The 25,152-nt window shown below is 40.7% G+C and overlaps 1 protein-coding gene across 33 annotated transcripts in view; it reads left to right on the top strand.

The window, feature by feature from the left end:
- Nucleotides 1–1,310: 1,310 nt before the first annotated feature.
- STAU1 (staufen double-stranded RNA binding protein 1) overlaps nt 1,311–25,152 on the top strand; it is a 54,789-nt gene continuing 30,947 nt past the window's right edge. For 3 of the 33 annotated variants that reach the window (XM_070246892.1, XM_023626705.2, XM_023626701.2), the window contains exons 1-5: nt 1,496–1,713; nt 10,821–10,891; nt 17,365–17,653; nt 19,592–19,716; nt 22,704–22,908. In XM_070246892.1, the coding sequence (XP_070102993.1) occupies nt 17,449–17,653; nt 19,592–19,716; nt 22,704–22,908 (535 nt within the window). In that variant the 5' untranslated portion in view covers nt 1,496–1,713; nt 10,821–10,891; nt 17,365–17,448. Of the gene's footprint in view, nt 1,714–1,824; nt 1,972–2,548; nt 2,957–10,820; nt 10,892–12,357; nt 12,443–15,701; nt 16,147–17,364; nt 17,654–19,591; nt 19,717–22,703; nt 22,909–25,152 lie in introns of those variants that run through there. The other 30 variants (XM_070246893.1, XM_023626704.2, XM_023626707.2 and 27 more) reach the window with 28 other exon arrangements.

Genomic DNA, 25,152 nt, shown 5'->3' with positions numbered 1-25,152 from the left:
AATTGTTGTTCCTGTTTGACTAAGGGGGAAACTGAGGCCCAGCTGTACTGAGGTCCAAGTCATAGAAGAAAATTTAAAGTCTTGATTAGAAGGAAAAAAATAGAGGGATCTCTCTCTGAATGTATGGAAGAGGGGAATAAAGTTGAGATTGGAAGTTATAGGCCCCTCACTTGGGTCTCCATGGGTGATAGTAAAATGAATCAGAACCCTCCCCCCTCCTTTTCACCTTTACAGCTTTGAAGAGATTGTCTGTGCTCACAGACCCCAGCTTTGGGTTTAGTGGAACCCCCTTGTGTGTTTGCTCTTTCACCCAAATGAGCTCTGGGATCCAGACTGCTAGGAAGTTAGAAAGAAAAAAAAATTCTCCTTCAACACAGGGCAGGACAATATCTGAATGTTGCTGAGTACTGTCTTGGATGGGCCCTAAAGGGACCGTGAACGCCCTTTGACTGTTTTTGGTGTCCTGAAATTCAGTCTCATTGGATTTTACAAGCAGCAAACTAAGGAGGCCTGGTCCAGAGAAAGGAGTCCTCTGTGGCTGCTGGGGCAAGGTCCCAAAGCATTGTTTGGAGAGGCCCTTTCAGCCACAGCATCTCATGTTATGAACTTAAAGTATATTATGTATAGTTAAACTATATATATGCAAATTAGACTATATTGCCTTGGCAGGACAGATCGAGCAATAGTTAGATTGAGAGTATTGAGAGAGAGAGAAAAATAAACTTTTTAAATAGCGGGGAAGCAGTCTCAGAGAAAGCAGGAGACAGGAGGCCTGGACGTCTGCAGTTCCTTCGCTCACTCTGTTTCCTGGAACTCTCACAAGGCGAGCCTTATTCTTTCCTGAGCGTGATTCTAGAGGTCCGAAGTTTCCCACCCCCAAACCCCAACCTCCCTTATAAGAGGGCGGCCGAAAAGCACTTAGTGTATCTGGAGCTGGGTGAAACAAAGTGCACCCTGGCACGTCTTGCCTTTTAACTCGCTATAAAAGTTACTGATTTTATTTATTATGTGTTTCACTCCCACTAGACCGTAAGCTCCATGAGGGCAGGGATACTGTCTGTTCACCACTATATTCTCAGCTCTTAGAGCAGTGCCTTGCATATAGCAGGCGTTTAATAAACATTTATGGAAGGAGGAATTGAGGGAAGGAGAGAAAGGAGGAAGGGAGGCCAGAGCAGAAGAACGGAGAGGAAAAGGGGAAAAACGAGGTGAGGATGCAGAAAAGAAGGCAGGCCCAACCCTGCTTCGGGTCTAGCCGGCAGCCCGCGCCTCCCAGCAGAACTACAACTCCCAGCAGGCCCCGGGACCCAGGGCCCACCGCAGCGGCCCGGGCAGGACCGAGCCTCAGCCCGCCCGGCTTCCGGCGTGCCTCGCGAGCTCAGGCGCCGCCGCAGCGCCCGCCGGGACTTGTGGTCCGGGCGGCGGGTGGGGGTGGGGCCGGGCATGGAGGCGGGCGGGGCCCCGTCACTTCCTGCCGGGCTGCGGGCGCCGGAGCGGCTCTTCAGCGTTTGCGCCGGCGGCCGCCGCGTCTGGCTTGGCTCTCCCTTCCTCTGACCCCCGGCCCGGCGGCGCCCGCCTCCTCCGCGGCCACTCCGCCTCTTCCCTCCCGCCGTCCCTTCCTCCTCTCCCTTCTTCCTTCCTCCTTCCCCTCCTCGCCGCCGCCGCCGCCACCCAGGACCGCCGGCCGGGGGACGAGCTCCGGGCAGCAGCCAGGTGAGGCGGCCGGGCCGGGCCGGGCCTGGAGGGGCCGCGCGGGCGCCGCGGCCACGGGGCGGGGGGCGGGGGGCGGTAGGCGGCGGGTGGGGCCTAGGCCTCGGCGGGCCCGCGCGCCCGGCCTGCTCCCCGGGCCTCGCTCCCGCCCGCGGGGCCTTCCCGGAGGAGGCGGGTCCTCCCGCGCCCCCCGCCTCCGGGCGCCGGGCGGCCTGGACCCCGGCGCCCCGGCCCCTCCAGCCCTCGCTGGGGCAGAAACAGGTGCCACGCCGCCTTCCCTCATTCCTCCTCGCGCGCGGGGATGCCGAAGTTATTCCCGGGGCGCGGGGCGGGGGTCCCCGCTTCACGTCCCTGGGATCCGGAGCATCGGAATCGCCCCAGGCGGGTTTGTAGCGTAGTGGCCACTATACGGCCCCGGTGTCCAGCGCGGGCACAAATCCCAGCTCTGCCTCCTTCGGCAAGTCGCCTAAACTCTTTGTGTTTTGGTTGGCGAGAGGGGCTAACGCCGTTCCTGCCTCTTAAAGGCTGTTAAGGTTCAGTGAAATGGGGCGTGTAAGGCGCTTATCAGAGTGCCAGACCCACAGCGTGTCCCAATAAACCGTCTGCATAATTTATTAGCGTGATATTAAGGGGTAACTTAATGGGTAGAGTGGACAGAAGTTGACCTAGCTTCCCGTTTGGGTTTCCTTGGAGGCAGAAGGGTCCTGCGTGCCCGCCGCCAGCGCCGGGGCGTTGTTTTGGGGTCACATCTGAGAGGGGCGTCCGTTTAATTGGGACACACTGCGAGCAGGCCGTCTGAAAGAGGGGTGCTGTCGTTTCCAGCTCCGCCGAGAGCTCCGAGACTTTCTCCACCTCCCTCGGGAGGAGCGACCTGTCTGTTTTTTCCTGCCGTCGTCGGCTTCTTGTGGTCATTCCGTTTCTGGGAAAGTTGCTGGCAGAAGCTTTCCCTGAGTTCAGCAGGCCTTGATGGAGCACTTGCTGGGTGTCAGGCTCCGCGGTGGTGGGGGGTGGTGTCCGAAGCTGGAGCAATGTCTGTCCTTCCTGGCGCTCCATCTCTCGCTTCTAACTTTTCTCGCTGCTGCTCCGCTTGTTTTCCCTTCGTGCCTGTTGGCTGGCTTTCCTTTTATGCCCTTGCCCCACCTCCGAGTTGCAGGATTGCTTATGTGGAAGTTTTCTTCCGTTCCGGCGAAGATGTGTGCTTCGGTCTGGTCTGCCTCTGTTCTCTGGCTGTGGGGACGTTATTAAGGTCACTCTTCCCTTCTGCTCGTAGCTTGAGTTGTTTAGAGGGTGGTGGGGAAGGAGAGTTAAACCAGATTTCGGGTTGATTTTGGGTTTTCAGGAATCAGTGTGCTTACCAAATGTAAATTGCAATGCTGCTGCTTGAAGTGAAAATGAAAAACACCGTTGGATTGGAGACGGAGCAGTTTTAGATTCTGGGGACAGGTGGGATTTTTACAACAGCAGCGTTATTTAAGGATACTGAGTTTCTTGTAGTTTTGTACTTAGCTGTAGTATAGGTGTACCCTTCGTTGAGGAAATGCAGCTCACGGAGGTTCAAATTTACAAGAGTATGGAATGTTTGCTGTACTCGGTGATCCTCCTCTATCATAGGACTGGGGCCCGTCGTAAAGTTCTTTCCTGAACTTTGATTTTAATGTACACCTCTCTCTCAGTAACACACATGATGCAAAGTGGCCTCTCTGTTTTTGACACTTTCCTAGAATTTTCTGACACTGAGTCTTACCATCGTTTCTAGTTTAAAATCTTTGTTTGGATGACTTTTTAAAAACACCTAAGCAAACAACTATACAAACAATACAAAGTGGGTCTTCTGCCATATTGAAAATTGTGGTTTTAGAGAAATGATATTTTAATATTGCAGTAGGTAACCTAAGTTTTAAAACTTTTTATCATGGAAAACATACGAAAGTTGAACACTATAGAGAACCACCATGTAGTGGTCGCTCAGCTTTGACAGTTAACTCGTGGCGAAGGTCAAGCTTGTTTCGTGTAGTACCCCCACCCCCAAACTGGGTTATTTTGAAACAAATCCTAAACATCATGTAATTTTACCAGATTGCTCCACACTGTTAATCTGTCACAAAATTTACTTTTAGTAGAATCATAGCTCTCATCTTTTTGTTGGGCGCATATGATTACTATACAGCAGAAAAAGGTGAGCAGCCGAATTAGCTCTTGGTTCAGTGCTCACCCCTCTCAGAGTCATAGCCAGAATGTTGCCTTGCTTCTTTGTGTACAAAAGCAACAAGTCTTGAGCTGTTCATGACTATGTTTGAAAAGCTATCAGAAATACAGATAGCCCTAATCCTGCTTTGGTGGAGGCCTACCTGTTAAACCGCCTTTAATGGAGAATAATTTTGTGTCAGAGTTAAACTACAGTTAATAACTCATAATGAAACTTTCAAAATTTTTTTACGTTAGTTGTGTAAATATGCTGTTATCACCTTAAGATTTAAGAATTAAGCAGAGGATATCTGATTTCAAAACTCTGTGTTGTAGAATTATTTTCCAAAGACCACCCACCACCATCTGCTGTATTTACAAACAAATTTAGTAAGTATGAATGCATTCACAGCATAGATGTTCATGTTTTTCTTTCATGTCTTAAAAAGAGATCTCTTCTTGAATAGAAGTTGACAGGAATATTATGTTTGTTGTTGTTACTTAATTTTCAAATTTCTGGTCATGAACGATTTGCAGCTTTTAGACCTATAACATCGTTATTTCAGTTGTGTAAGTTTGCTTTTGAGCTTGATCAGGTACACTGAAAATATATGTTATGTTTTAGTTATTACAACCTGGGAGATGGGGAGGGATATGCATACCTCTTAAAATTAACTTAGGGAAAAAAAAGAACCAGTTGGATATCTAAGAAAGGACACAAAATGTACTTTACTTAAAAAAAAAAATGCTTAGTGTTTCCCAGTAGGCTTAAAGTAAAACTTTTTAAGTATTTGAAATTGTTACCATAAATACAATTTGTTCAGACTAAATTGCTCTCTTTTAAGATTCAGCCAGAAAGCCCATTTATATAGAGATTATTTTAGGTTTAGAAATGAGCATGACTCCCAGAACTTCCCCCCACTTTGGAAGTCCAGCCCGTTAGCATTACTCTGGATGTAATCGTTGAGTATGGAGCTATCCTGTGCTGCTCACCCAGTCTCCCCAGTAGGACCAGGACGATGTTAGGTGTGGGAGGCACAGAGGGGGCCTCAAGCTTGTAGGGCACCTTCCTCTGGTGCCCTTTTGCTGGATGGAGTGAGTGAAATTCTCCAGGATAAACATTGAACTTTCATGAAAGAAAAGGTGTTTTTGTGTGGGATGTCATCACTTGGTTTCAGGGGCCTTATTTTTATGAGCCTCCAAACTGGATCATCTTATTTGGCGTCAGACTCAGAGACACAGAATTGCTCAGTTTGGGGAAATGTAAATCCTCCCCCACAAGTGAGAGCTTTCCGGGTTGCTTTCTTTCTCTCAGAACGGGATTTTGGAGCCTTCAGAAATGTTCAGAGAATTTTATAGCAGATGTTGTTTCACACTAGACCTGCAACAGGTTGTTTTAAATTAATTTCTGGTGACAGAGACATTTGTGGTTAAAGTGCTTCTGGTGTAATATTCTACATGAGCTTTTCTTTAAACAACACCTCATCAAAATCAAGGCTATAGCATTTATGCTGTTCTAGAAATGTATAATTTACATGTTAGAGATTGAACTTTGAGAAAACATGTTAGTTACTGATTATTTTTCTCCAACATTTTATTATGAAAAATTTCAAACAGATAAAGTTTAAAGAATTTTAGTGTACACCTCTGTATCTGTCACCTACTTTCCGCCATTAACTTTTTAGTATGCTTGCTTTGTCACATGTTTGTTCCATCTGTCCATTTCTTAATTCATTCATCTATTTTATTTTTCGATACCTTTCAAAGTAAATTGCAGCGTCAGCACACTAGATACTTCAGCATGCATATCTACAGTTAATTTTAAATTGAGACATCTTTATAAGGTTTTCCTAGATCTTTAAAAACCAAGAGCTTTGTTGATTTTTGTTTCCAATTTTGCTTTGACTTCAGAACTCTTGCTTTTTAAAGGAAATTGTTTAATGAATTTTTGCACCAAGGAATGCTTATCTGTAAATCAAGTATTAGAAGCTTGAATAATGTTGACCAAATCCTTTGTTCTCACCTAGTAAGGAGATAATAGGATTATACCTATATAGCTAGTTGATCTTAACAAATGCCACCAGATGGATGGCTTGGATATCTGTTTTTCCGACAACTTAATGCTTTGAACTAAAAAACCTTACCAAAGAAAGTTATTTACTATTTGAAAATGGTAAAATGGGGAACTTGCTGCAAATAGCTTAATTTATTTTTAAGTATTTAGGTTCCCATAGTAGTGAATAAGATTGATGTAAAAGTGATTTATGTCACCAAATAAGTGATGGTAGAAACAAATTCTCGGCTTAATTATATTTTCTGGAATTACGCATGTTCATTTCTTTGTTAAAGGAGTATATTCAGGGGGCTCCCTCCAAGTGTATTTACTGAAAGCAAAAGTAGAAAAATCTATCCAAGAAAGTATTTGCTTTCGATTAAAAATTAGTCTTCTAAATATTAAATCTGTGGCCCATCTGCTTCTGTTTAATCTGGAATCTAATTTGGGAAAGAAGTGCGATGACTTTGTGAGTTTCTAACAGTAATGGAAGCAAAACAGGCCATTGTATTATAATATGATGCAGAGTTCAGAATCGTCCTGGAATTTTTTATCATGTCTACCCAGGTGCAGAGTCTCAGAAAAATCTATCCAAGTGCCATGGGGTCTTTGCCCTAAGTGAAAATGAGTGCTCATCAGATTGTCTCTCTATTTGATGGAGCTTTAGAACTGGTTGCCCAGTGAGTGGGTTGATTTTAGTCAGCATGTTCTCTATTCCTATTTAAAATGTTTTTTTTTTTTACAAGTGGTGTGTAGCTATAAGTTTATATTTATAGATGTTTATGTCACTGAGGCCAGGACTAGTGAATTTGCTGGATGATAATATTTGCTACTATTTATTGAGCTCTTACCATGTGCCAGGTTAGGATTACAGGGTGAGGGTTATTTGATGCAGGAAAGGAATCTGAAAGAGCAGGTTGAATTTATCTAATAAAATAAAAGCTGCTGTTTATTGAGCTGTTCCTTTGTGCCAAAGGTTGAAGTAGATGCTTCATGTTGTATTTCACAACATACTCACAAACGTCTTTGCACGTGAAGTGTCCTAATAGCTGAGGATACCCAGGCCCATGTGGGAGGCCAGCTAACTGGAGCGGGGTCCTGAGCTCTTTCCACTGAACCACACTTCAGCTCCAATTATGCTCAGGTGCTTTTTGTTCAGGATAATTTATTCTGCTTGTCACCAGTGCTTCCCCCACTCTCCACCCACTACAGTTAGGGTAAATTTTGTTCACTAGAACTTTAGACGAATTTGGAAAAAAGTCTGGTGCAGTGATACTCAGTTTTTTAAATGAACCCTATTCATCATTCCCTAGAAATAGTTTGAAGATTCACAATTTGCTTTTGTTTGTTGTGATGGATTGCTGCAGTCAAATTAAAGTAAAATTTTTAAGCTGATAGGGTTGTTGCCCGGTTGGGAGGTGGGGTCCGTACAAGTAAATGGAGAGGAAGATGTTTCATTAACCTTTGTGTTGAAGAAGGCTCTCCCCTAAATTATTGCTATAATCCTTCATGAAGTTTGTTAAAAATGATTTATTAACTATAGACAAGGTTATTGCTAAGAAAATTGGTTTCTTTCAAATTATAATGTTCTGTTTTATTGGCAATGAGTTAACAGCACTTCCAGTTAACTTTATGGGGTTGTTGCCCTCTTTGATTCCCAGCCGTTTCTTTCTTTCTTTCTTTTTTGAGGAAGATTAGCCCTGAGCTAACATCTGTGCCCATCTTCCTCTACTTTATACGTGGGACGCCTGGCACAGCATGGCTTGCCAAGCAGTGCTTAGGTCCGCACCTGGGATCTGAACTGGTGAACCCCGGACCGCCAAAGCGGAACGTGTGAACTTAACCGCTCTGCCACCGGGCGGCCCTGATTCCCAGCCATTTCTAACATCCATTTTCTGGCTGCTGGTAATGGGAATATTTAATGTAACTTTCCGTTACGTATTGAACTGCCTCCTGAACAGTTTTTTCTTTTCGGTTTCTTTGAATTGATGATCTCCTGAATAAGAAGCCTCTCTGGTCCTCCACTCAGGCAGTGGTCATCTCTTACGGCTAGACTTAAAAGCCTAGGTGACTGAAGTGAAATGTGCTTTGGATTGGGGTTTTAGTGAGGGGTGTATGAGTTTCCATTCTGCGTTAAACCTCAATTGAGGTGGCCGTGTAGTCTGTAATGACATACGTGTGTCTCATTAATCATGAAAAGGTGTTGGAAATGTGTCTTTTCTAGGGGTGAAATGAGCAGATAACGCTTCTTAAATTGTTACGATATTAGCTCCCCTCTCATGAGCTAACTCATGAGAGTTATGATCTAACTGGATCTTGTCTGATTCTCGCACACTTTTTCTTTTTTGGAGTCCGTGCTTTCTATAGATTAAAATTAACTGAGGCATGAATTTTCTACTCTTGCAGATTCCACCCTGACACAAATAGGGCCATTGTGTGCTGATGCCGTTATGATTTTGTACAAAATGCTAGGCAGTCCTTTCCCTGTCAGAAAGATGATTTATATGTAATAAGTTTGGTTATGCGTGGAAGCTTATGTTGCACAATTTGAACCAACTTGCTCAGTGGGACTCCATGACACTTTACCTAGATGACGGTCAAACATGGTTAGGTAAATGTTTCCTTTTGGTTTGTAGTAGAATGAACCTTTAGTTTGAGTACTGCTAGGTACTAATTTCCTTGTTAACCAAGAATTTATCATTTAAGCACTAAACTTAAAAAGGAATAGTAAAAAAAGACCAAATTTTTTTTGGATGAGGTTCTTTCTAAGTTTGCTACATTTTTTTTCTTAAATAGTATGTTTTGAACATGATTTATTAATGTTATTTTATAATATCAGTTACCATGTACCCTAAGAAAAAAATGTTTAACCGCCGTCTTTGGTATGGCATGTCATAGATTATAAGCATTTCACGTACATTACCAGGTAACCCACCCAGGAATCACACGATTATTGTTTTATTAACATATTAAATTGGTGGTGGTAACCTTATTTAGTAAATTAAAAGGTTGAAGCCAAGAGGTGTAACTTGCTCAGGGTTATTTAGCTGAGTGCCAGAGTTGGGACCCAAACTTGGATCCCTTTTCAAGAATTTTCTGCACCCTAGCCAAACAGCTATTTGCTAGCTGGTTTGCCCTTATCCTGTGTCAGCATTTTGCAGCCAAGAGGTCTTTTATGTTCTTTTGTGTCTCCTTTAGTTGTGAGATGATGTGTATTATAAGTGATTTGTTACTACTAATTAAAATACCACTGTGAATTATTTATTTAAATTTGTGTTGGGTTTAAGGTTGTTCCTATACAATTGTGAATTCCACCAGGATGAGGGCTACATCTTATTTGTGCACTGTTCTCTTCCCGGTGTCTAGAATAGTGCCTGCAAATAGTAGGTGTTCAATAATTATTTGTTCCGTGAATAAAGCAATGAATTTAATTCACCCTCTTGCATTCTAGTATGCTTTCTTGAGTGGGAAAGAAAGGGAATTGGGCTTACCAGTCTTTCTTCTCTGCCACTGCTTGCAGTAAGTAAGTGCTATATAAATATACTGGTAATAAACATAATGGCTTTGGATTATCATTTGAAAATGGTTGGGGGATTTAAAAAATGTTTGCTCACGGAGGTGTGAATGTGTATATGAATCTCAGCTATTATTTATTTGTGTTGTGTCAAGATGTTTGAAACCTAGTGGTTGCAGACTGCTGTATTTCTCCCGCCTTCCTTTTTTTTTTGCTGTTAAGTTGTTGGCAGTTGTTTCTTACTCTTGTCATTATGTCTGACACTGGCAGTTCCCTTTTTCCATTCTAATGTTTTAATTTCTGGTTTGGGCTAGAAAACTAGATACCAAACCTGCCATTGTTGGTCAGCATAGGTGGGCTTGAATTGAGGGAAGTTCCATTGAAAAGGCATGGGCTCTATTAGGTGGTCTTAGACATCTGTTTGGGCTGCTCAGAGGCCTTTTTCAGTTCTCATTCATGCTAGTCTCTTGAATGGGTAAGATTATGGAACAACAGGGTTCTAGATTGGAAAGTTGTTAGTATAGTTTCCTGTTTACAGAAAGAAGAGCTTGAGTTGTTAAAACACTGTAGGACAAATTAGAGCTCATGATTTTATATCTGAAATCATCTGGACAGTGAACAGCTACTTTTTATTGTCTGTTAAGGCACAGTAGCAGTGAGCAATTGAAATGAGCAAAATTAGTTTATGTTGTAAAAATTCAAAAAGCATCTCAAGGTAAGAAATTCTATTTGTTACTGACTACTACCATTTAAAAAGAAGGGAACCTCTAGATAAATCTGACCCAAGGGTTTGAAACTTAAATTCTTATGTCACCTAAAATCCAATTCTAAAGAATGATTATGATTTGGACTTACTAGAGGTAATGTGTTTTTTCATATTTGCAATTTAATGGAGGAATATTTATGTACAAAGTGGTGCCTTTTTGTAAATTTTCCCGTGTAGTTGCATTTGTATCACCAAACATATGGTCAGGACATCTATGAATAAAATACTTAGCCAGTAGTTAAAGGGCAAGGGAACCCCATAAGTTTAAAAGTTAGGCTTGTGTGATTGTCCAGTTTCTTTTTTAAAAATTAATTCTGAGGTATTCACAGCTCCCTTATCAGGAAGTAATTGAGACTGAAAAAGGGAATTTCTGCTGGTTCTTATCTTTGTGTCTGTGCGAAGCACTCTCTACCCAGTTCCCAGGCAGTCTTGTCTTTTGTAGACTCTAGTGTGTTGCTTCAAGCCATGACATCATCCTTTCAGAAACTTGCCTACTTGTAAATTTTAGGTTTCCCTAAAACTTTAGCATTATATATCTTCATTTTCAGAAAAAAATTTGCTTTAGTGAATTATTACTGTTTCTTATTTTCCAGGAGTTTCCTAACCACATAACCTCTCAGAACTGAACCAAAACAACATTGTTCGTGGAGCACCTCTTTTTAAGGTACACGTAATTTGGCTCTGTAATTTCAGGCCTGTTCATAATCTGTAATATTTTTGCACTCTTCAGTGACTTGTGTGGAAAATGACTTTTACTTCTGGGTGTACTATTAGAGAAACAGAAGAAATTTTATGCAGTTTGAATTTCCTTTTACACTTGAGATTTAATTAGAAAGTAAATGCAGGGAAAGTTGTTGGCAAGAATGTAAAACCCTCTAGCCAGCACTGCCATGTACTTTAAATGTAGACAGGAAAATTGACCACCGAAGTTGTCATTAAACGTAACTCCCTCAATAAGTCTCTTGATCATAGAAACTTTTGTAGTTTGCTTTGACTTTTCGGATTATGTTAAATCTGGTTTTCAAACTTGTGGAAATAATCCAGCGTTGTTGTCTCCTGTGAGATTAGGTTATGAATCAAGTTCTGTTCACCACTGGCCGCTTATGATCTAGACCAAAAAAGTTTCCTGCGAGTGTTCAGGATTTTACAGACTTTTGTCAGGGCACTGCAGGGTCCACTACGCAAACTAGCAACGCTTTGTGTTTTTTAGCACTTCCCCTCCAGGAGCTGAAAGCACATTGTCATGCCATGTCTCTGGGGGTGGTAATTAGTGGACAAGTTAACCCAACTTTCTTTGGGGATGAGGAAATTGAAGCACAAGGAAATTATAGAAGTTGCACAAAGTTTAGTGAATGGATTTACGCTCATCACGCTGACTCATCACGCTGAATTTGTAAAATGCTTTGTTTGTCAAAGAACTGAATAACTGTTACCATGCCTCAGGATTCCTTCAGTGGTTTAGCTCTCACATTGCTACAACTGAAGCTTTGTCAAATATCCTGTTACAAAGTGCTTTGGAGAAACTGAGGTACCCGACAGTGGATTGCCAAGAGTTGGACATGTAATTGCTCTCTGAGTTGGAATAGAACTGAAAGCCACCACTCAGAAGTTTGGTCAGTTTTAACATCGTTGGTTGCTACTTAGCAGCGAGGCTGGTTTCTTAGAAACTGGGTCTTGGCACTGATCTGTTTTGCATGAAGATGATGGTAAGTGCGGTTGTGTTTCTGGGTAGATGCCACATGGTTACGGACTACAAATTCCCTTTTCTGAAAGGAAAAGCCAGTTAACTGTTATGTTGAACCGAGCCCTTTCTTACTCAAGAATATGTCAGTGCTACTCTTAAAAATAGGCAGCAAATCATGCACAGATATTCATTTTGATTGGTTTAAAACATTTTTATATGTTTTTATAAGTTTAAATTTTAAAAACACTTTCATATTTACAAAAATGGTAAGTATTCGAATTTATTTTTAAGAATTTCTTCTAGGGAAGGGCTAAGCTTTCAAAGCTGGAAAAGAAAATAAGGTTTGCAGTTTGTTAGGCTGCAGGGCTAAATTTTTTTTTCACTTTAGTACAGACTATTGTGTGATGGTTTTTCTAGGATGAACAATTAATAATTAATTCTTTTTTAGGAAACGTTTCTTTAAATGGACCACCCAATGGTTCCATTTGAGTGGAAAGAAAATCCTCCGTTGCCTCTTTGGCATTGGGCCAGGTGCGAGATGGGGCCGCAGTCAGTCACTTGTATCCGATGCAAAGGTCTCGAGCAGCCTGGGCTGTTTCCAGGCATTATTGTTGGCCGCTTTTATTGTCTTGCGAGTGATTGTGCCTCCTCAGGGCTACTTCTCCTGCGTCTTTCTCTTGAGTACCAAGTACACAGTGGTCTTTTTTCTTTTTTTCCTTTTGAGTAGGTTTGTCATACTTCTTTTAAAGTATCTTTTCTTACTGTGTGATTTGATATATCGGCCTGCTATTGGACATTATTTGCTTGACATTGACTTTGTCTTTTTGGAAATGATTATGTAGGATGATAATGATTGCTGTGTTTCTCTATGTGTGGCTGTCTTGCCTATAGGTGTTTGGATGTTTAGAGTCAATGAATTGCTGTTTCCTGGGGGCAGAGGATGGCAAGTGCTGGTTGGGGGTGAAGGTGGGGAGATATGGTGGGTGGGTGGGGTAAGTTTACTTGCAGAAAACATGTAATCACATTGCAACTAGAAAAGTGTGTCAAAAAAGGATCTTGGAAATAACTGTTGGATGTGAGGGAATGATATGGGTATTTTAGGTGTGTATTTCCAGGGTATTGTAGGGAAAGTGGTTTATTCCTTAGCTTTTTGTAGTTGTTGACAAATGTCTCTAAGAGTGGAGCCTTTCAAAAACTAAAGAGAGGGGCCAGCCCTGTGGCTGAGTGGTTAAGTTCGTGCACTCCGCTTCGGTGGCCCAGGGTTTCGGAGGTTTGAATCCCGGGCGCAGACGTAGAACTGCTTGTCAGGCCACGCTGAGGTGGCGTCCCACATGCCACAACTAGAAGGACCCACAACTAGAAATACACAACTATGTCCTGGGGGACTTTGGGAGAAAAAGAAAAAAAAATTAAAAAAAAAAACACCAAACCAGGACAGATAAATAGATTTAGTTAATTAAAGATCTCTTCTTGTGTCTTTGAGGAAAAGTTTAACAAATAGGTTCTTTCTAGCACTTAAGAATGTACAGTCTGCCAAATAAGGGTTCACATGTTGTAGATGCTTAAAACATTTTTGTTGGATATTGAATGAATATATCCTAAAATTGCTATTGATACTGCCAGTGCTTTCTCAGGGCAAGGAACTAGAGTACTCCTGTGTACCTCTGCCCATGCTACACAAGATTTAATGAAGGACTTTGAAGTGGGGATATTTAGTGAAATGTTTGTGGCTATCTTAAAGCTTGTCCAGAATTGGGATGACTGCTTTCTTTTGTTTGTATGTTTCTTTTCTTTCTTTTTCTTTTTTTTTTTAAAAAAAATCTTGTTTGGAAACATCACTTATTACAAAAGGAAATTTTTTTTTTTTTAAGATTGGCACCTGAGCTAACAACTGTTGCCAGTCTTTTTTTTTTTTCCTGCTTTATCTCCCCAGATCCCCCCGGTACATAATTGTATATCTTAGTTGCAAGAAATGATGTGTTGATTACACAAAAGTATAGATACTTCATTATAAGTCATGTATTAATCCAGTTAAAAAATTGAATATTAACAGTGATGTTTTTCCATAACTGCTGAAGTAGTTATTTCATACTACAACAATTTAACAGTCTGTGGCTGAAAGTGAATAAGGCTAAGTACTATTGCACATCGTTCTGTAACCTATTTCTAGAAGAATCTGCCTTCTTGTGCTTAAATACATCACTCAGACTGCGCGCTCAGTGTGGCCTAGGTGGATTTGCCGCTGAGTGAGCAATATGCACTTTGCGCCTGATTGCTTTTTAGCACATCGTGTATGATTTTAAAAAATGCTGTCGTAGACTTGATGTGTCCATGTTCCCCTTCCCCACAACCTGTTAAAGAGTACTTGACACTTGTAAAATGGAAGCTGCCAGCCAAGGAGAGACTATTTTTACGAGAAAATTTTTGTGTCACCAAGCCAAAGTTAGACCCTGGAGGGACTTGAAATTAGGAATCTTTTAAAAAGAGGTACCCATGACTCTATCCTATCACCCCTCTTAGTGTTAGAGTGCTTATATACGCTCCGTAAAGTTAGGATTCGAGAATAGGATGATCCTGTTTTCCTGAGTTGGTGTCTAAAGCTCTTCCAACAGGAGAAGCCCAGGAGATGAAAGGCCCGCCTCTGTGCTGGAGGCAGGGAAATGGCAGCATGGCACAGGCTTAGCAGAGGTGTTTCCAGCACTGGGGACACTGAAGAGTCTTTGTGTTTCAAACTTTTCAGCCTAATTTTACTGTGTAATATTGTTCTTCTGTAAGATGATTCTAACAAAGCATTTTAATCTCTCTCGAATCCCTAATTTATTTGGTGGATAACAATTCTTTAAAACAGGTTTAAAGGAAAAGACAAGTTTTGATGTAAGGATTTAATCTTCAGGACAGAGTACTGTTGAGCAACAAGTTCTAAATTCATACAGAAATAATCATCTCCAAAATTCCATGAGTCCCTGAAAGTGGCTATGAACTATATAAATGGCAGTAGTGAAAAGCTTTGTTCTATGAATTATGTGGGTAAAGAATTTATTTTCCCCCATTCATAACTTTGATAGCTGCATGACTTCTCATTGAGAGAGGAGCGTCTGTTTGGGCAAAATATTAGCATCAACTTTTTAGAGCCTTTTGAGATGAAAAGGGGATTTTCTTTTCCTGTTTAAGAATGTAAGTTACTTATTACATTATAAGATTTTATTTTGTGGGTTAGTGTATGTGTACTTGAAACAGCATCCTTGGCCCCTCTGCCCACTAGATACCAGTAGGTCCTCCCATCCTCCAGTTGTGACAACCAGATGATGTCTGCAGACATTGTCAGATGTCCTTGGGGAACAAAATTACCCCCTCTTTAGAATCACTGCTTTAGATTCTCTTTTCAGGCTTAAAGACACATAGAAGTGTTGAATTAGCAAATAACTAAAACTTTTTAGCAAATGAGTACTATTTGTTGAATTTTAGTATTGTTCATGTTGGAAATTAATGATTTGCAAAGTAGACAATCTTATTAGGAGAGTTTAAAAAATTTTTATTTGCAGTTTTGAACTGCTTGTTTCAACCAATTTTTATAAAGACATAACTCCTCCAGGTGAACTTCAGGCCAACATTTTTGAGACAATTGTAAGTAAAAGCCTGTTTGTTCTCTTTCTCAACTTCTAGAAAACCTATGTATTTATGTCTGTGACTGCAACTGCTGGCAGTAGGCCTGTTATAGACAGCATTAGACAAAAAGGATCCCTTTGGGCCCCACCTTTTCTAAATTTAGTTCATTCAGTCTCAGATTCTCAGAGCCACCCAGAGCAGAGTTGGGTTGTTTCTTCCGGGATACGGGTAGACTACGGAGCAAACACTTTGCTTTTGGCTTATTTTTTGACTGTGACCTGTGGTTGGTGTTGTGAAGTTGTGAGTACGCTTCTTATGATTTTTTTTTTTTTTGATAGAAAAGTGCCTTCCAGACAGAGTTTATAAAGAGAGGGAGGAAGAAGAAGTGAATAGAGGAGGATAGGGAAGATTGAGAGAGAAATATTTTTATTTTGGCAGCTGAAGGAAATAAAAACAGAGAAACAAGGTCATAGCTGACTTCTAAACGGTTCTGGACTTGTTTCTTGACACTGGCAGCTTGTCTGCTAAGACCATTATCCAGATCTTCAGTGGATCTCCTCTCTTATTTTGTTTTGATTTCAAAAGCGAACAAGAAACAACTGCAATATTGGGAAATTTTGTTGAATAAGGTAATGTTTATGCCTCTGCTATCCAAGTTATGCTTCAGCTGAGGATGTTGTTGTTGTTTTGAGTTTTACAGTGCTTTTTGCTCTTGGCAAGAGAGAATGTGCCAGGACTCCTCAAGTAACTTAATTGCTCCGGTCATTTATCTCTTTCCAGAGGTCCAGCTTTAATTAAAAATCATTCTGAGCCTTTTAAAAAAATTAAAGTAGCGAACAATTAGTCTGTAAGAGAACTTCCAATTTGTTAGTTTGCTGGTTCCTGCTTTGGCTGGCTTTTTCTGCTCTTTGTTGCCACTGGTTATTTTGAAGTACTTTGGACTTGCTTAAACATTTTCAGCTTTTGAAGGATGGCCGTGAAAATGAGCACAACTGCTCTTATTTTGACTCATGAAAAATTTAAATGTATTTAGAAATAAAACCTTTGGAACTCAGAAGATGAAGTAAACAATCTCCTCTACTCAGGCTCCGCCCACCCACACCAGTAAGATTGCCGATCTGAAATCTGTTCCTCTCTTCTTCATCTCTACTTTTGCTTTTAACAGTACAAACACTATAGAATGTTCTTTGCTGTTCAAATAATTCTCAGGATTGTGCGCACTGATATGGGTGCAACCGTTTTCTTGTTTGGGGTCTGTAAATGAGACCATCTCAAACAAACCTCTTAGGAAAACAAATAGATCTTTTATCATCATAAGGAAAAAGAAACAGCAGAAGAAATTCCCCTTTCTTCAGTCAACTTCAAGGAAACTCTAAGGTGCCAATCTGGTACATGGCCCTTAATGTGGAAGCAGTATTTACAGTCACCTGTTAATGGTTTTATGAACCTGGGTTGCTTTCAGCTTCTTATAATTTTGAAACCAGAAACCTTTATCATATCCCGTATAGTATGGAAAACCTCTCCATATTTTTAAATTTGCATTTTTGAATATAAGCTGTAGTTTATAATTCTCAATATTCAGCAATAAATATCATACCCTACTGATTCTCATTTGTAAAATGAGCATGTGGGTTTTCTAAGTCATTTAAAAACACTGAAAAAGTCACAAGGCCAGGAACCTTACTGTATGCCAAGGAGAAACACATTTCTAATACATCAACATAGCTACATGCTAAATGGGGCTATTTTCATACTTGAGTAGGTGACACCAATTTTGACTGAATATTGGCAATTACATATCTCCTCTATAATTTACCTTTTTATTTTCTTTCCCTTACAACTTTTAGGTAGAACTTTAGACTTCATAGCACTGAATTAACCTGCACTGAAAGCTGTTTACCTGCAGTTGTTCACTTTTGTTGAAAGTGACCATGTCTCAAGTTCAAGTTCAAGTTCAGAACCCATCTGCCGCTCTCTCAGGGAGCCAAATACTGAACAAGAACCAGTCTCTTCTCTCACAGCCTTTGATGAGTATTCCTTCTACTACTAGCTCTCTGCCCTCTGAAAATGCAGGTAGACCTATTCAAAACTCTGCTTTACCCTCTGCATCTATTACATCCACCAGTGCAGCTGCAGGTAAGCGTACAAATCCAAGTGTCTTCTGTTTAAAATGTTTTCCTAGCCTGTTTTCGGATCTGATAAGAGACTGCAGATGTAGGGAGCTCTCACATTTACCTTCAAGAAACAGAAGAAAGTATTACTGCTCACACTTCTTTATCCCAGATACGCAACACTTGGTTGTGCTTTGGGTTGATGGAGGCCTGAGTTGACTGACCGTTTCAAAGTGTAAGAAAGAGAATTGAGGGGGCTGGCCAGGTGGCATAGTGGTTTAGTTTGTGCACTCTGCTTTGGCAGCCTGGGGTTCACGGGTTCAGATCCCGGGCATGGACCTCACACCACTTGTCAGGCCACACTGTGGCAGCATCCCACATAACATAGAGGAAGATTGGCACAGATGTTAGCTCAGAGACAATCTTCCTCAAGCAAAAAAAGAAGATTGGCAACAGATGTTAGCTCAGGGCCACTCTTCCTCACAAAAAAGAAAGAAAGAAAGAGAATTGAAAACTAAACTATAAAGCCTAGTCTACTATAGAGTGGTGGCTGGCAGAAAAAAATTCAGCAATACCACTTTGCATATTCATTGTTATATGGAAAAATTCTACTTGTAAAATTATTTCCCAGTACTGACAAAGAACTCTTGTATGTGTAAGCCCCCTTTCTATACGTCAATAAGATTTTATCCCAAGCAGGGGGCAGCCAGATTTACTGGAAAGCAGAAGAGTGCACTGGCATTTGTTAATTTTTATTTTGAACAAGTAAGTTTAAGTTGAGATTCCAGAGATTTCAGAAATCATAGTGTGGACCAATTTGAAATTGAACAAAGAAGCAAAGATTTTTTAGAACGGACATAAGTTTAGAAGCATTCAAATATGATTATTAGGAAAATAAAAGTGAATTAGATGTGCTCATTGATTAGAAAAGACTTGAAACATCTGAAAAAAAAATTAAAAACAATATTCTTCTCCCCAGCCCCCGCCCAAAGTGGCAAAACCAATTTAAGGGAGGTGTCAGCATGTGTGTCTCCATACCAGAGTCACTTTATAACAAATTCTTTTCAACCCCTTATGCCTGACAATTTCCCTTGCATTTCCTCCTCCATCCTCTCATTTCCTTTACTTTGTAAATCTGTTCTTAGAGTGTAAGCTCGTCCTGCTCTCAGCTGCATGGCATCCATCACTCCACCTCTAGACTTCCTTGGACTGGCTCACCAGCCAGCTTCCTTGACTTGTGCTTGTCACAGTACCCAGAGATTCAGTGTTCCCCACATTTGCCATTTGAGACTGTCTTAAAAGGAAATGGCACAGACTATTTCAGTCCTCTGGGATTTATTGCTTTTTCTTCTAATGTGTTCTTGTAGCCACATCCTACTGACTTTGTAAAACTCCCGCCCACCTAGGCCAGTTTATTTTACTTATATAATTGTCAGAAATAGATCATAGTTAAGGTCTGAGGATAGCAGCCTCTGAAGATAAGACTGAGGGACACCCCAGGGATGAGATGTTAACTGTGTGGAAAACAACAGTCATTGTTTGAGAACTGGTATTGACATGTTGAGTTTTGTGAAATAACGGGCAGGGTACAGTGACAGCTGTTGCGGTGCCCAGCGTGTCTCTGCTCAGTAGAGCTCCTTGTGATTCCCTTGGCTGGCTATGGTAGCAGTGCTTCATCTGATGGCAGCTCTTGCTTGCCTGTCTTAGTTTAGTTGTTCCCCTGACTTCTATTTTCTCTCTTTTGAAGACACACCCTCTCCTAGGTTACCTGGCTTCACCTGGTTCAGAAACGATCCCAGCTGTGTGTTCAGGCTTGCGCCCCCCGTGTGGTTTGCCGTTTTGCGTCACTGCTGCTCTGCATCCTTAGACCTTCAGTGTGATTGCCCTCTTTTTTCGTATCCCTGGGAGAGCAGCAGTCTTATATACTGCTAGTTGACTTCAATGCTCTTACGTTATTTTTCAGTTCCTTCTAACATGGCACACCCCAAAGAGAAAACCCCAATGTGTCTTGTGAATGAGTTAGCCCGTTTCAACAAGATTCAGCCTGAGTATAAGCTTTTGCGTGAGCAAGGTCCAGCTCACTGTAAGGTAAATATTGTCCTTACTGCTTGTGCGTTTATAACCCACCAGGAATGTTTTCTTTTTATACTGTTGCAAGTGGTGCTATAATTCAAAATACGTATTTTCAAACTGCTGAGGTTGTCATAAAGAGTTGCAAAAGTATAGATTTTTGGCGAGTTGCTTTTTTCCTCCTTGCAGAATGGGTAAAAAAAAAGATATGCTTCTTTTTGGGATACTTGGCTTTTAAAACTCCATTTAGTGTGTGTTTGTTTAGGACTCTGGATACAGGCAGTTCTCAAGCACTTGTGAATGATTTCCTGTGAATTTTCCAGGCTCTGGGCCTCCTGGCTGCAGCCTGCCTCTGGCTCCTTTCCTGCTTGTTTGCACGTGTCCCTTAGACCCTTAGACTGGGCAGGGAGAGGAGGTGAACGGGGAATCAGTTTTGCTACTTGTTGGCAATCCAGGTAAAAGGTTTGAAGATGAGGGGTAGAAATTAGTCTCAAAGTGAGTATTTTGGATTATCTCTGATTTCAGTTATTCTTGTCATTCCCCTTATCTTAAAGAATGAAAGACTGACTGTAATTTGAATTTGTGCTATTTGTTATTCAGGAATTCAGTCTTTTATGCTTGTTTGATATCTGTGCTAATGTACATCTTGGAACTTAAATGTTTGCATATCTGGCTTTATCTTTTGTAGCTGTAATATGAGAGGACACAGTATGAGAGATAAGGAATTGGGCCTCCTATTTCTGATCTTAGCCTTGCAGTAAGATAATATAATTAAGGATGAGTTGTCTCTTTATGCCTCATTTTTCTTGACATGCCAACCTCAGTCAAGCCTTGAATGATACCAAGTTTCTCTTTTCATTTGATTAACAGTAACATCAGCTGGGGTCGTAAATAGGCGCCATAGGGTAGCATGGTTAGGTGAGTTGCCTTTGGAGTCAGACAGATCAGGGTTTGAATCCTAGCTTCTTACCAGCTGTGCGACCTTGGCCAAGTTACTATTTTTTTTGAACCTCAGTTTCCTCATCTGTAAAATGGGTATAATAATACCTACCAAATAGGTCTATTGTGAGAATTAGAGACTATGTGTTAAAGTGTGGAGCACAATGCCTGGCACTTAGTAAATGCTTGAGAAATGGTAGCTATTATTATTAAGCAATTATGTGTTTAAGAAAACCAGAAGTTTCCCACTCATATGAAGCTAATTTTAACATTATTCTAAAGCATAATTATATTTGAAATGTTTCTTTACTTTCGGAAGGCAATTAGTCATTTTCTATAACTGTTCTGTTTCTTCTACAGGATTTTTTTTGCAGACCTTAACTTTGGGATTCCCTTTATTATAACTGTGTTTGGTATTTTTTAAAACATGTACTTTCTCACTTGAACTTTAGTGCTTTAGGTAATTTGGCTATATGTTCAATCTATAACCGCATTTTGCATTTTTTTTTTTTTTTACCTACAAGTTGTTCAAAAAGGAAAAGTTATTCCCTCCTAGATGACTGATAGACTATTTAAAAAGTCAGAGGTGTGGTGTACTTTTAATTCTATCAAAACCAAAATTCTAACCTTGCTACCAACCCTCCACACAGAAGACAGCAGAGTGGTAACATGCCGGATGGAGAAGGTCCTGGAGAAAGGCAAGACTGTTCATGAAATTAACTCTTTTTTTGTTTTTTAGCATTTTCCCCTTCAGTATCTTTCCATGAAAGGATCACAGAAATGCCCCTGGGATCGCACAGTGTTGCGGGCTTCTGCTTTTTGACTTCTCAGGCCAGCCAGGGTTTTGAGTTGACTATTGGTGCTTACATGAGTAACCTTGTAAACGGCAGCATAAATACAGGAGAATCCTAATGTTTCAAGGGGATGAAGCGTTCTTTCATTTTTCCCCTTTAGTGGAAGCTGTGCACTGAGGGAATCCTGAAGTTAAGACCTACAAGAAAAATCAGCTGTGAAGGGAAGTCACTCCCATTGCTTCTGGCACCTAGGTTAAATGACCTTGACATACTCAAACCAACATTTCTCATGTAAATTATTTATAAATAAACGAAGTGATATTCAGTGATAAAGAAAATCAGAAAAATAAAAGCTACAAAGGTAGTGAGTCAGAATCACTTTGGGAGCTTATTAAAAATACCCATGGCTAGGATCTCCCCTCCTGCTTTTCCATCGAAATCCCTGGGCATGTATATTTCCCCAGGCTTCCCAGGTTATTCTTCAGATGCATACCCGAGTTAAAGAACTGTGCTATGATGGGTCATAGTTTTTTGACAAAGTAGTAATTCAATACTACTAGGATTAACATAACCTAATTTTAAGAATGGAGCGTGTGCTTGGGTTACCTTTATACTTAAAAAGGAGAAAATAGTCTTGCCATCGTTAGCATTTGTTGAGGACAAAATTAGCTGTTTTGGATGCCTCTTTAGAATTGAGTTCAGAAACGTTTTTAGATCTTTGCTTGGGTCTGATTTTCTTCTGAAAGTAGAGGCAACATCTGAATAGTGCAGTCTTAGGAAAATAAAAGGCAACATTTTAGAACCTGACATTCCCAGACTTGTTCAAGTTTTTGTCCTAATGGGGTTGTGTTTTCAGACAAGAGTCCAAAAACACTTTACAACATCAAAACAAATGTTGTCTTTAATTTGTATGAGATACTACTGTGTGTCTAAATTGAGTTTGCTAAATTTCTTCCATGAGAAGTAATTGAAGACAGTTTCTTTTTGGATGGCTTCTAAATAATCAGCATCTAATATTTTAACGTGTAAGAAAACATTTTTTAATCTCTGTACTTAGCCCCATCTTTCAAAGCATAGTTTTTTCATGCAGTGTATACAATGCTAATCAATGATATATATCTCTTTTTGTGTTTATAAAAACAACAGAAAGGGGGATCTTTTTAATAACCTGGCCTTTTAAATCATGATCATAAAAAATGTTCAAGGTCCGAGTGACATATTACAGTCAACATCAGGTTTCATGAATTGAGAGCTCACAATTTTCATTTGTAGGTGTTTACAGTACAGCTAACACTTGGAGATCAGCACTGGAAAGCTGAAGGAACTAGTATTAAAAAAGCCCAGCACACAGCTGCTGCCAAAGCTTTGGAAGGAACAAAATTTCCTAAACCTATAGTCCGCCCTTTTCGTAGCGAAGGAAGGAATCCAGGTATTATGCGTGGGCCAAGACAGGTTCCTTTCAAAAGTGTGTCTAGAGGTACCCTTTGAGTATATGTATATGAATTATTTCTTAACTAACTTGTTGGTTTTCAAAGCACAGATTCTGCACTACCAGTGGCAAAAGCTTACCTTTTCATAGTCCTTAACCTTATTCTAAAGCAGTGGTACCCAATCTACAGTCCTGGACTCCTGACTGATCTGGAGAAGTGGTCATGGGAGATGGGGCGTGTCACCAAACGATTTCTAAGATTTCAGGAAAGCTTAATGATAATACGTTTTTTTTTCCTTGATAAGATTATATACAGATTGCCAAGAATGTAGGCTTTAGCTAGAATCACTTTAACTCGGTATGGTGATACTGATTATAATGTGTTGATCAGAAAGCTGATTGTCAGAGTGTCCCCTGATCGTTAAAAAGAATGAGAAGATAACTTAAATACAAATCAGTAGATAATATCTCTTCAAACAAGGGACCCATGCTGGGACAACACTAATAAAGCCGAGTGTCTGCTGAAAGCTTGGGAACCACTGACCTGGCAGCTGAGAGGAGGACTGGCTGTTGTAGCAGTTACCCCTCAAGTACCTGAAGTCACCCCAGGCCTTCTGTGTGCAGGAATGAATCCGGGAAGATCTTGGTTACACCTTTCTTGTGCTTTTGATTTCTTTGTGGTATTCTTTCTTGAAATTCATTCTCTACTGCAGATAAATTTTATGAATCAGCTGCTTTTAAAATAATTCATGGGCTGGCCCGGTGGCGCAGCAGTTAAGTTCACATGTTCTGCTTCTCGGTGGCTCGGGGTTTGCCGTTTCGGATCCTGGGTGCGGACATGGCACCGCTTGGCAAGCCACACTGTGGGAGGCGTCCCACATAGAAAGTAGAGGAAGATGGGCATGGATGTTAGCTCAGGGCCAGTCTTCCTCAGCAAAGGAGGAGGATTGGCAGCAGTTAGCTCAGGGCTAATCTACCTCCAAAAAATAAATAAAATAAAAATAAAATAAAATGATGCAGGTTAGGGGCCGCCCCATGGCCGAGTTGTTAAAGTTCAGCGCACTCTGCTTTGGTCGCCCAGGTTCGCAGGTTTGGATCCCCAGGCACGGACCTACTCCACTCATCAGCTACGTTATAGAGGCATCTGGCATAAAAAATAGAGGAAGATTGGCACAGATGTTAATTCAGGGCTAATCTTCCTTAAGCAAAAAAAAAAAAAAAAAGAGGCAGACTGGCAAAGGATGTTAGCTCAGTCTGAATCTTCCTCACCAAAAAGAAATTCAGGTTATACTTAAAATGCAACTATATGAATTATGTAAAAAATGTAATTCTGATGTTAGGAAGAGAGGTTGGTTACTTATGTGACCCTCTGATTTTGCAAACCCAAAGATGCTCTTATAAGTTTGATTCATGCACTAAATTTAGTCAAACCAGTTATAGTACAGAATCAAGGCATTTTTATTTTCCCCTACATACATTCTACAAAGGCGTTTTAAAGTGGGTTTTTGTGTGCACTTAAATTGAACTTTGCCATTGCTAGTGTTGTTCTGTGTTTGCTATGAAAGCGTTGTTTTTAAATGTGATTGTACTCTGACACTAATCTTTCAGGGCTGGTTTGCTTTTTAAATGATTTTTAAAGGTTTATGAATTGGATGAACTGAGGGGAAAAAATTGGAAAATGTATGTATTTTCTAAAGTTGATAATTCTGAGATAAGCTGAGATATACTTGCTCCTGTTGTATATGGAAACAGAACTCATTCTCCTAACAAATATTACCACAGGTCAAATCCCACTGTAAACATCGAGAATGGAAATATCTGAATATTTTGTAGGTTTCGTCTGACTTCTCCACACAGCACCTACTTGCCGCCTCCTCAGTGGCTCTGCCCCTGTCCCTGGAGCCCACAGCCTGGTGGAGTTCTTGAGGGCCTTTGTGTTCTTTGAACTCCTCTGGGGCAAGAATGGTGGCCCTCAAGCTTAGCACAGTGCTTTGCATCCAGTTAGTACTTAATAAATGCATTGTTCTATGAAGTAGTGTTTACAAACATACTTCTAAGTATAAGCCAATAACCCAGCAAGTCAGTACAACCAAAGTTGTATTGGTTAAGTATTCCCAAACAGTAAAACAATTTAGACAGTCACATGGTGTTTTTAATCATGGAACTTGATATGTGTTGGAACTTGTTTCTGACAACTGGGATGTATAGCTTTCACTGATAACTTCTTGTGTGAAGTTCTTGTCGCCTCTAATAGCCCTTACAATATATTTTGTGCTGTTGTCTGCATATTAA

This window comes from Equus caballus, chromosome 22 (assembly GCF_041296265.1).
Source record: "Equus caballus isolate H_3958 breed thoroughbred chromosome 22, TB-T2T, whole genome shotgun sequence".
In the NCBI taxonomy this organism is placed as follows: Eukaryota; Metazoa; Chordata; class Mammalia; order Perissodactyla; family Equidae; genus Equus; species Equus caballus.
The sequence above is the reverse complement of the archived record's forward strand: the minus strand, read 5'-3'. Positions and strand labels throughout refer to the sequence as shown.